The sequence below is a fragment of the Hirundo rustica genome, chromosome Z (genome assembly GCF_015227805.2).
Source record: "Hirundo rustica isolate bHirRus1 chromosome Z, bHirRus1.pri.v3, whole genome shotgun sequence".
Taxonomy (NCBI): Eukaryota; Metazoa; Chordata; class Aves; order Passeriformes; family Hirundinidae; genus Hirundo; species Hirundo rustica.
The window spans coordinates 81,850,702-81,862,806 of NC_053488.1; the positions used below are offsets into that span (position 1 = coordinate 81,850,702).

Consider the following 12,105-nt stretch of genomic DNA (forward strand, 5'->3'; position numbering starts at 1 on the left):
TGCAAAAGGCTGCCCTGCAGTGCTGGTGGGTTCTGCAGGGAAGCTCTGAGCTGCAGCCTCTGTGCCAGCTGTGCCAGGCTGGAGCAAACGCACAACAGCAACCCCTGGATCCACTCCTCACCAACAAACACGGGGATGGCTCCAGGGGCTGTGCTGTGATGTGTTTGCTTTGTTTGCTGCTCCTGTTCGAGCTCAGAGAGGCCTGTCGAGAGCAACGAGCGTGCTCATCAGCACGGGGACTCTGGAGGACCTGGGGGTGAGGGGAGCAAAGCATGTGAGCTGCAGCACTGCCACTCGATGTCACCGCACAGTGTCACCACTGCCAGGGTGAGAGTTCTCAGGGCTGGCACAGTTGCTGCTGAACACACTTTCAGCTAGCCCTGCAGCCAGAGCAGAGCCTACCGCAGGGATTTACAGGTTGCAGAACCCACCAGCACAGTCTGCACATGAGCATGGCAGGAGAGGCACCAAGGGGAGCCCTGGGAGTGACACCTTTCCGGTGTCCCCGGGCCTGTGGCTCAGTTTGGGCACAGCTCTGCCTGCCGAGCCCCACCACCAGGCTGTGCTTCACCAGGAATGCAGGGAGAGACACAGCTCCCGGCCTCTGGCTCAGCAGCAGAGACCACAGATCCAGATCTGATTCTGGATCAGCATTTCCTTCACATGGACAAAGTGCAGCACCTCATTCTGGGAGCGTGGGCAGCCCCCTCCAGAGCATGGAAGCCACCAAGGTCAAGTTTGCCACCTCCCAGCTCAGGAGGGTCCAGCTCCCTCCCAGCAAGCAGCTCTGCACAGGTAAACCGAGATCCCAGTGCTAGTGAAGAGAGACCCCTAATGTTGGCTCTGGACAGAGGCACCGGGGAGAGCCAGCCCAGATGCTACCTGCACCAGGCACTGTAAATGAACAGGTTTACATCTTTACGGGCAGCAACTTGTGTGGTGCTCTCCAAACAGCTTCCTGTAGCCACGCATCCCTCTGTGAAATACCAGTGGGTGCATCTAACGAGTGGTTTTGTGCAGCAGTTACAGCTCAGATTGCTCTGCAGGAGCTCCTCGGGAGCTGCACAACCACAGCACACCCCACTGCTCGCACCAGCCCTCACTGGGCAGCACTGGTACCACTAGGACAGGCCAAGTCCACATCCTCAAGGTGGCAAGAACACAATACAAAGCCAAGAAGCAGGGAAATTACCTAAAAAGATGCTTTTTGAACAATATAATTAATTCATAAAACAGAAAGGGAAATGCTTCTTAAACTGGGTTAAATGTCTGTTGCCAAAATGTTCACATTAAACTGACAGCTTTGAGCTTTTATCCAACAGTTCATTAAAACTCCGTAATTAAACCTTGGTTTCATTCACATCCACTCCTCTTCCCCATTTAAAAATGTGCACTGATTAATACAAACTGTATACCCCCTATCTCAGTCTCCATAGCAGCACCAAGAAACCTAAAATATGACATCTAACCACTGTATTCTTTAGCAGCATTTTATTAAAAATAATTACCTGTACAAATATAAAATACCTCCACACAATTTCATTTGTATTTGTTTTTGGCTGCAAGAAAAGCATGTGAGGGGAGGTCAGGATGCACATCTCCAGTAACACTGGTGGCTGCAGGAACTCTGGAGTTGGCTTCCTAATCTTTCTTTTTAATATCCACCAGTTTTTATAAGGCTGCAGTCTGCATTTAAAAATAGTAAGTCTGCCATGAAGCAGGCAGGTGCAATACAAACAAAAATTTACTCTCAGCTCACCAAGGCATGGAAACACTGCAGATTTTTGAGCATTTTCTTTGAAAAAGAAATAAACTGAGAAAAAGAAATAAACTTGAGAAAGCTTCTCACTTGTTCTCCAATTCTTTAGGGGTGTGTTTCACCACAGACTTCAGAGGAAGGGCTTGATTCTGCTAGTGAACACACTCAAGTGACCCAATGTGCATGACCAATGAGGTTAATGGCTGATAATAACAACTGTAACCATCAGGAACTGCACCCCAAGCTCAGCAGCCCACAGGGCCGATCTCTAACTTCACCACTGCACAAGCTAGAACATACGGAGGAGTAAGTTCATTATTCCTAAAAGGAAAAGGCAAAACCAAACCGTAATCCAACAAGAACCTTTAAAAAACACCCACAATTCCTTTAATAAAATAGCCACTTGCTGTGTTCCTGTTGTTCCCAGCTTTACAGTGAACCAGGCAAGTTAGGGAGGCAAACTGGGAAAATGAGGGGAGACCAAAAAAACCAAACCAACAGCTCCTCTGCAGCCTGCTTGATTTCCTGGATCCACTCTCTGTCGTCACCACTCTGGAGTGCAACAGCGCAGGAGAACTGTTTGAGAGCCAGGAGGCCTTCAGAAAGTGACAACTTTGGGTCGCTTGGGCTGTGGTCTCTGCAGCGCCGGCGCGGCCGCGACGTCCTCGTGGTCTGCGCTCAGGCCAGGGGTCCAGCGCCCGACTGTCACCTGCTCTGCAGGAACACAGCACAGCAGTGCCAGGGCCAGCTCTGCCTCCTGCACAGCCTGGGGTCTGCCCCAGCAGGGCAGCACGCCCAGCACCACCAGCACTGCACACGGGGAATGCCGTGGGTACCCACACCAGCCTCTGGACATGAAAGCTGGCCCCATCTGCCTGAGAATCTGCCTGAGGAAACTGGAAACTGTAGTGCCTGAACTCCTTTGGCAGCTCACACCTGCCTTCCTGTATCTGAACATACTCATCACAATTCTTGCCAATGGTGTCACTGTTCCAATTAACTCCACTGTTTTTAACCAGCTGTGATAGTTTTGAAAGAAGTCCTTTGAGAAAATAAACAGCACTTATAGTCCTCATTATGGATGTTAAACTTACCCGAAAAAAGTAGAAAAAAATTTAGTTACAAGCTTCTAAAACATCAGTCACCCAAGTGGGCACAGCCTCACTACCTGCAGATGAGTTTGGGGAAATTTCTGAGTCTTTTGGTGTCACAAACTTCTGTCATACCAATTCAGGCTGAGCCTGACCCATTCTAAACTGGCAAAGCACACCTAGAATCCTACATATGGTCTCAGACCTAAAAAGATCATAAATACAGGATTAGATACAGAAAATGCCATAAATATTTCTTACATAAATTTCACCAATTTGGCTTATTATGAAGTGGCACATTAACTGCCATAGAAACTAAGTAGAAAACTCTACTCCAGTAACAGGATCATTCTTCAAACCCTTGCTTGATGCTTTTCCTCCTGTAGTGCAGTGGGGGTTTGGGCTATCTAATTTAATTTTTCCACCCAAATGGAAAGCTGCAGAACACGTAAGAAAGCAGTTCATTAGCTGTGAATCCAGCTGGACAGATCTTTGTCCCTGCCCTGGCCTGACACACCACCACCCTGCACCTGGCATTGAGTTCAGCTCCACCACTTCACACTGAAATCTGCAAAAAGCAGCAGCCAGTTCTGCTGCACAGCTGCCAAACTGTGAACAGCAGCACAAATACAGGCCAAAAAAATACAGATTATTTCATATGGCCTTCAGATATACACAAGATGAACTTTCTTTTTTAAAAGAAGGATTATCTTAGTTTTGCATTGCAACTTACTAACTCCTCCACAGCCTCCCTGAGTGTCCCAACAAAAGGTCACCTCTGCTGCTCCCAAGTTCTCTTCCCAAAGCCTCTTCCCTGACCACAGTCATGCAGAGCAGTAGCTGACCCACACCCACCCCACACCCCCTGCAGCTCACCTGCGTTCTGCTTCTCTGGGCAGTCTTTTTTGAAGTGTTCCACAGAGCCACAAAGTTTGCAGCCTCCACCTGTCCACACAGAAAGTCGTTACTCATCTGAGGGGGAAAAACAGCACAAAACACCGAACAAAACACCCTTCCTGTGTCTGTGAGCAACAGAGCTGTTTGGGATCACACCGTTCTGCACAGCACCACACACCACAAATTCCAGCCACTGCTTACTGGGTACTTCTGATTTGCTGGAAGCTCTCTTTTTGAGAAACAGGCTGAATTCTTCTGAAATCCATACTCAAATGAAATTTTAAAATTGACAGGGGCTCCTGAGAGGCAGGTACTGAGATATAAAATTCTACACAATACAAAATTACACAATACAAACACTTGACAGCAAGGTGATTTTTGTTCTACTTTAACTGGGCTGCAAGATCACCTTCTGGAGTTTGCCAAGACCCCAGATTTTTACTGAGAAACACCAGGGGGCAGAATGCTGGCTGTTGGAGCCAATGGAAAAGTGAAACCTTCAAAGTTAGACCCCATTTCTCATAAAGTTACTCAGACTGAAGATACCCTCCCTTTAGTGAGAGCCTGTGTTTTGCCACCTCCCAGCATCTTCAGCTACTGCGTGAGAATGTTCTCACCACCTACTTTTCCTCTGTGCATTTCCTGATACTGAGGCACAAAGTCTCGCACTTTGCACCTCATCTTGCCATCAATACTAAAGCTACACTTAAAACAGAAATCCCCAGGTAATTATTTGACAATGTATTCCCCAGAATTACTCGGCTTTTACTGAAAGATACACAGGAATTCCTTTTAGCCACATTCTCATTCACTTGCAGTGTTACTTTCTTCTGCATCAGGGAGGAAGGACACTGATGTTTAATTTTACTAAATTCAGTGAATCAGTACACTCACCTTCAGCGTACAACCCCTTGGGATTATCCGGACACGACCTTGACAGATGCCCCATCTCACCACAGATGAAACATTTTGCATAGGGAAATGGCCCTGCAAAATCCCACAGGGTTTATGGTCCACATCAAAGCCCTTGTGAAGTCACAGACCCAACAGAGTGCAATGACAAAATTTTAATCACTTCATGCTATAAATTACTGTCAGGTTCCTCATTATCATACTGCAAAAGTTAGAAATCTAACACACAGAACTTCAGAGCCAGCAGTCAGACAATCTAGACCCAGCCACTTCACAAGAGCACAAATTCCTGAGACCCACCAGCAGCTGGATCCACCTTGGCTCTGCATTTGCTGAGGTCGTGCTCCGTGGATCCACAGCGGTAGCAGATCCCCGTCCCCATGTCTTGGCTCTCCAGCACTGCAGGACAGTCAGCAACGCCATGGCCAGGTTCTCTGCAGTGGAAACACACCTTGGAAGAAGAAAATCCAGTGATTCTGTGAGTGAGTGGCACTCAAAACCTGGAAATCCCAGCTTCACAGGGCCTAAAGAGTAAACACAATTTTGACCCCAGGAAAAAGCAGCCAGGGAGAATCTTTGTGCTCTGCCATCAAACCACGTTATTATGGGCACTTTTCTCCTTTAACTAGCAACACACCAGTTTGATGGATCACACATGAAAATCACATGAGTTAGTTTCATGCAGGAACCAAGAGGGGCTGGGGACTCCTCGAAGGGGCAGGGGGAACAGTGCTGAGCCAGGAGAGCCATGCCAAAGGCTACACCTGGAGCTGAAAGCCATCTTTTGTTCCAAACTTTATGTCTTTCATCTGAAACATGCTGTGCCTATGGCACGGGAGGGCTGAGCTCTTGCTGAGCCCCATAGCAGCACCACCACAGGGAGAGAGACCTGTGCCTCCGACATGGGGCCCTCTATTAACAACATTGTGGGAACGTGACTGGGGGTTAAAAGAGGAAATTTCAGGGGAAAATACAGTGGCTACTCCTTGGATGGGACCCCCCCTACACACACCACAATCCAGGCTGGACTAACAGTAGGGTGAAGCAGGGCAGAGACCCCGCAGCTCTGCCAAAATCCTTGCAAAGGAAGGAACCTGGTGAAACCTTGCAGCTGAACAGCCACACAGCAGCTGAAAGCAAGGGAGATAAAGGAGAATGTTCTGTTGGATCAGCAGCTGCGATGAAATCCTTCTCTTTGGACTGACCACATCCCATCCCAGGCTTACCTCAGTTACCATCCTGAGTGACCCATTCCCACAGCACGACCACCCCTAATTAAGATGTATGGCTGAAGTCACTGAATCGCCACTAAATGTAAACAAAACACTATAAAAGTGAGTTAGGAGAGGGAAAAGTTTGGGAAGACTCCATCATAACCTGTGGGATCAGCTGAACCTATTGTCTCTTGCCCACAGGGCCCCACTAAGTGAAGACTGTGCTCTGTGTGAGCTTCACTAGGAACTAGAGCGAGTTTGTGTATTGCTTAGATTAAATTGCTTTGGACACACTTTTGCAGTCAGATGCTATCACCGGCATCCCTCGAGCCTTAACCCGTCACATTTTATTACGAAGGGTGTAATTGTGCGCACTATTCATGCGAGCCCTTCAAGGCCCTCGACACACTCCCCAAACGTGAGGAGTTCGAGCAAAAAGGGAGGGTTTCTCTTTTTTTTTTTTCCCCTGGCTGCACGGCAGGACTCACCATGGCGTTCTTCTTCCTCTCCTGCCTCCTGAGCCTCCTGCTCTCCCGCCGCCTGTCCTTCCTCCGCGCCTCCTCCTCCTCCTGCCGCTGCTCCCCGCGGTGCGCCGCGAACCCGTTCACGTCCTGGTTCTCGTATTCTTTCTTCCTCCTCCTCCCCTTCGCTGCCCGTGGCGGCTCCGGCTCCCCGCTCGGCGCCAGCTGCTCCCAGGGGGTGGCGGCCAGGGCCCGGGCCCCGGGCGGGGCGCTCCGCCGGGCCCAGCGGGTCATGGCCCCGGCACGGACACGGGCAAAGGCCCCGGCACGGCCGGACCGCGCACGGTGATGACGGACGGGAAGAGGAGGAGGAAGAGGAGGAGCGGGAGCCAGAGCGGGAGGGCTCGGGAGCGGGACTGTGGGGAAAGAGGGCATGGAGAGCCCGGAGGAGGCTGTGCCTGAGGGGGCTGTGGGGACACTCCCACCCCTGCCATGGCCAGGGACACTTTCCACTGTCTCAGGCTGCGCCAGCCTGGCCTTGGACACTGCCAGGGATCCAGGGGCAGCCACAGCTTCTCTGGGCACCCTGTGCCAGGGCCTGCCCACCCTCCCAGGGAACAATTCCTTCCCCATATCCCATCCATCGCTGCCCCCTGGCACTGGGAAGCCATTCCCCGTGTCCTGTCCCTCCAGCCCTTGTCCATTGTCTCTCTCCATCTTTCCTGCAGCCCCTTCAGGCACCGCAAGGCCACACTGAGGTCACCCCAAAGCTTCTCCTGTCCGGGCTGAACAATGCCAGCTCTCGCAGCCTTTCCTCCCAGCAGAGCTGCTCCATCCCTCTGCTCATCCTGGAGCCTCCTCTGGCCTGGCTCCAGCAGCTCCAGCTCCTTCCTGTGCTGGTCCCAGGGCTGGGGCAGCTCTGCAGGTGGGGTCTCAGCTGGGGTCAGTGAGGGGTGACGGTGAATCCCCGGAGCTGTGTTCTCGGAGGAGACCATTAAGCAGCTTCAATAAATTGGTATGAGCCAAATAATGAGCCCACCCCCAAGTCAGGCTGCTGCATCTTGAGTTTTTAGCATTTCATTCGATCCCCATGGCGCTTCCTGGTTGACGTTACGAAGGTATATGCATTATACATACACTGTATAAAATACATAAAGAATGTTACGCTTTCTCCAGTGATTATCCCTGACGCTTGCGTCTCCCTTGAGAAATTCGCGGATTTTGCCGGTTTTCCGGGGTTTTGAGCCCACTAGAGGGAGGTGTGCACAAAGTGTTTTAAACTGCACCGCTGCCGGGCAGGACGAGCACGCGTTTAAGAGCAATTAGCGCTGGCTGCAGGTAAAAATAACTGATGAACGCCGTCTAAAAGCCAGGGGGGGAAAACAAAAACAAAAACAAACCCACCAAAAAACACAAAAAAAAAAAAAAAACCAAAAAAAAACCACCCAAAACAAACAAACAAACAAAAAAAAAGAAGGGGGAAAAAAAATAAAAATTAAAAAAAAACCAACAACAACAACAAAAAAAAAAAAAAAAAAAAAAAAAAAAAAAAAAAAAAAAAAAAAAAAAAAAAAAAACCAAAACACACCACCACAGAAGGGGCCGGTATGTCTTCTTAAAATTAAAAACATTTCCTTTCGTGATGTAGTTAGTTACAGCTCAACCACAGGATGGGGTTTCAGTTGCACCTGCAACTTGCTTTCCCAGCCTGGAATTTTGTGTGTATGTGTGTCTAGGCAGGATCAGCCACCCTTAAGATCCAGTTTTGCAGGCAGTGGAAGAGGGTGTTTTAACACCTTATTGCTAAATGGGAATGAGTCAGACATCATTTACCTCAAGTATCGCTTACCTGGCAGAGGCCACACCTGTTAAAATTTGCACTGGTTTGGATTTATTCCACGCTGACATTGCTGGGCTGAGAGCTCTCCTGTACCCGGGCACCAGGTCAGTTATGAGCAAGACAGCAGCAGTGCAAATAATTGACAAGTTTTTTACTTCCCCCCCCCCCCCCAGTATTTTCCTAATAAAGAGTAAATTGTCTGAACACAGTGCAGTGTTCATATGTTCATAATCCTCATACCCCAAAAAGGAGGTTTTGTCTGCTGAAGCCAGGAACTTTGGTTGTACACACACACACAGCTGATGTTATCTTTGTTCACACTTTTTTGCTTGTATGGTTTGGGTGGTTAATACTGCTTGGCAGAGTGTCAGGGTGACATTTTCCTGGCTGTTTTAATTTGAATGTAAGCCTGGGGAGAGAAAAGAAAAATGTTCCCTCTTAAATTCTGCAATATTCTGAGGCTCCTGTGCAGGTGGTTCACTTTGATTTATTCTCCATAAGATGAACAGATTGCTTAGCACTTACTGCTTGCTTTCTTGTTACTGTTAAATGATTACCTGAGCTATATTTAATCTTAATATTTATGGACTTTGATTGCTACAACCAAGGCAGCATCCCCTTCAGTAAGCCTGCTCAGCTGACCAGCTCTGGATGTCATTTCCACCAGGCTGTGTTGCTCACAGCTGTGATTCTTTCAGGATATTTAACAAGAGTTTAAATTAGTTGCTTCATCAACATTTGTTCCTGGATCAACTCAAATATATGTTGGTTTATATTCAGGCAAAAGTTTAAGTGCCTGGATGAACTGAAGCCTTTTGGAAGATTAAGGTGTGGTCCTTGACTTAAAAGTTATTTTATTTGGCTGGTTTACACTGCAAAGCTGCTGTTTGTTATTCTTGTATCAAAATGACAGTCTGAGAAATATGGCTCAAGTAGGAATGTTAGATATTCACTGTCAGGATAGCACAAGAATCTGCTCTGGTTTTAGTTTTGATGGCTGCATGCTAAACAGAAAACACTGTTTTCTCCCAGGAGAATGTAATTTTTAATTTTTTTTTTTTTCCCAGAAACCCACAGTGAGGAAATTAATGAATTTACGCTTGATTTGCACAGTGCTTCACTTAAGCTTGTATCTTCAGGTCACACAGTTGCCATTTCTACGGTTGAAGGTATGGAAGAACAAAGGAAGAATGGATTATCCTCCTGTGTTTGGATACAATGGCCTTTTCTGCAGTATTGGCTGTACTTTGAAAAACTGCTGCATTTCACAGAGAAAAGGAGAAGGGACAGGCTGAAACTGCAGGCAGAAGCAGGGGTACATATTCCTTGGGCAGAGGAATCAGCAAGGGAGAGTTCTCTAATCTTTTCTGTCTTACTAATTTCTTATATTCCTCTCTGTCAATAAAATTATAAATTCCTCATTTCCACAGGGGAAAAAAAAAAAAAAAAAAAAAAAGAAGAGGGAGAGAGAGATGCCAATACTTTATGCAGTTATAGCTGAGTACCAGGTAGATTATCAGTAATTTCAAAGCCCAAAATCTGGTTCAGAAAGCAGAGCATAAAACTGGAATGAGAGCTAAGACAGATACTTCTTAAAGGTGTACACTGAAAACTGACAGCATTTTCAAACCAGAATACACATAAAATAAGCTAAAAATTAATTGTCCTAATTCAGCCTAATTCATCAACTTATTTTTCCTCTCTGCTGGGTCCACCTGAGTTCCCTGAGCAGTGGGTAGATGAAAAATACTTTCATTACCCTTGTTAACTGATTACTGTAATATAACTGATGTTTTCTCATTAGGAGACCACTATTTTTCTATAATTTAGAGTGGATTAAAAATGTGATATTGGTCATCATCACTAGGCTGGGCAGTAGGTGACTGTGCCCTCTTAGAAGATATGTCTTGGTAGGACTTCTGTACCATATGCATTGCATTTTGGTGTTTCCCACAGGCATTTCTGCAGGCAAAAGAAGTGACTGTTTAAGTCTTTAATCTTTTAATTAAACCTTAGGCTGAAGGCAACTGTAAGAGGCATTGCTAGAGAAAGATTAGCATGCAGGTTCTTAAATTGTATTCCAGCGAATCTTATTAGTAAATTAATTCTGCATATAAATATTAGCTGTAACTCATTCCTCCTGTTGTCTGCTCCCTTTTGGTTTTTATTTTTCCAGAGAAATGTTGTGTCAGGTGTGCATTGATCCTGTAGGAGAGACAGAGTCGTGAACCTCCAGAGCCTATTGTCAGTTTTGTTGGGGTAGCCAAGGATTTCAGGTGTGCAGTGTCACATGTGAAACCAGTTACAACTGTTGTAGCTACAGACTTCACAGACTGGTTTGGGTTGGGAAGGTCCCTAAATCCCATCCAGCCCCACCCCTGCCATGGGCAGGGACTCCTTTCCACTATCCCAGGCTGCTCCAAGCCCCAGTGTCCAGCCTGGCCTTGGACACTGCCAGGGATCCAGGGGCAGCCACAGCTTCTCTGAGCACCCTGTGCCAGGGCCTGCCCACCCTCCCAGGGAGAAGTTTCTTCATGATACCTCATCTAAAGTGCCATTTTCTCTTGTCTTGTAATGGGAAATTCCTGCCCAGGTCTCACCCTGCATGAACTGCCTAATGGAGCATGGGTGGGCTTTGATGGATTTGGGCTTTGATAGAGCTTGACCTTAGAGATTATTTCTGTTAATCCATAGTTTCTCTGTCAAGAGCATTAGAGAAGTGCTTCAGGCATGGCATATAGCTCCTGGGACACTTAATCAAATAAATTTCAAAGATACATAGAGAGTTGATGTCTATCAGGAAAGGCTTTTACTGGCAAAAAAGGGTCTTAGCAGTGCAGTACTTGTGGTGTTGGGAAAATAAATATGGGAAACAAGAAGCAGCATTTTATGTCAAGAGTAAGTGCACTCACCCAGCTTTTGAACCTTTAATATTTTCTTGTTGAGTCATTTTCTGTATGCTTTTCTTTCTTTGTGTGGGCACACCAAGTTTCAGGTTGTTCCCTGCTGCAGCCATTCTCCTGAACTTATCCTCAGGGAGCATTTGCCTCCCAGCTGCCCCTGAAGGCGCTGAGGGGACAGACCCTGCTCCCCACACCTCAGCCCCAGAGTGGGCTCCACTCAGAAGAGAATGGGCTCCAAGCAAGCAGAAAACTGTCCTCCTGAGCAGCGTCATGAGGGAGTAGGACTGAGAAAAGACATCCTGCATTGGCTTAATTGTCACTGTCCGCGTTTAATTTAAAACTTTAATTAGTGATGGGAATGAAGAATGAAAGTACACCGTTCACGTGAAGCAGCTGAGTTGCTCTTGCTGGCCGTATAGAGGTCATGGAGAGAAAGGTCACAGAAGTGGAAAATGTAGGTGACAACAAGCCTTTGCAAAATAATCCGAGTGAGGAGGAGTATTTTGGTTGTGAAGGACATGCTTGGAACCCAGCAATACAGAGAATGCCGCAGTTGGAGCAGAGCAGGCAGTAAGACATACCTGGGTGTCCCTGTTTTGTGCAGACTTACAATTCCCTGTCTGGTCACAGCAAAGGATGGCCAGGGCATTGCTCTGGGTTATTTGCTCATCTCAGGCATTTTGCAGTGATTGGTTCAGTCAGGGATCACACCTTTGTGTAGGCTGGGGATCTGGAGGTGTTCTGTCCCAAAACATCCACCAATCCCATCCCAGCCCCAGTGTGGATCAGACTTTTTACAACCTTGTTCCCTGAGTTTTGGGTATCTCTGGGTCTGTTCCAATGTTTGACCACCCTTGTAGGGCAAAAGGCCTCTCTAATAAGCTAGAGGAATTCCCAGTGTCCCGTCCTGTGTCTGTTGCCTCCTGTCCTGTCACTCTTCACCCCCAAGGAGAGTCTTGAGCCTGGTTTCCCTTGATGCAGACAGTGGTGGACATCATTAAAATACCCTCTTAGCCTTCTTCTCCCAG

The 12,105-nt window shown here is 47.4% G+C and overlaps 1 protein-coding gene across 2 annotated transcripts; it reads right to left on the bottom strand.

Annotated features, from left to right (window-relative positions):
• Position 1: 1 nt before the first annotated feature.
• ZCCHC9 (zinc finger CCHC-type containing 9) lies at positions 2-6,628 on the bottom strand. 2 transcript variants are annotated; one of them, XM_040090105.2, is made up of 5 exons: positions 6,362-6,628; positions 4,960-5,110; positions 4,642-4,734; positions 3,727-3,795; positions 2-2,468 (listed from the first exon to the last, which is right to left on the bottom strand). In XM_040090105.2, exons 1-5 carry the CDS (start codon positions 6,626-6,628, stop codon positions 2,125-2,127), a joined length of 924 nt encoding a protein of 307 aa, XP_039946039.1. In that variant the 3' UTR covers positions 2-2,124. The 2 variants fall into 2 exon arrangements, with proteins under 2 accessions (XP_039946039.1, XP_039946040.1); XM_040090106.2 differs by having other exon boundaries at positions 2,219-2,473.
• Positions 6,629-12,105: the final 5,477 nt, after the last annotated feature.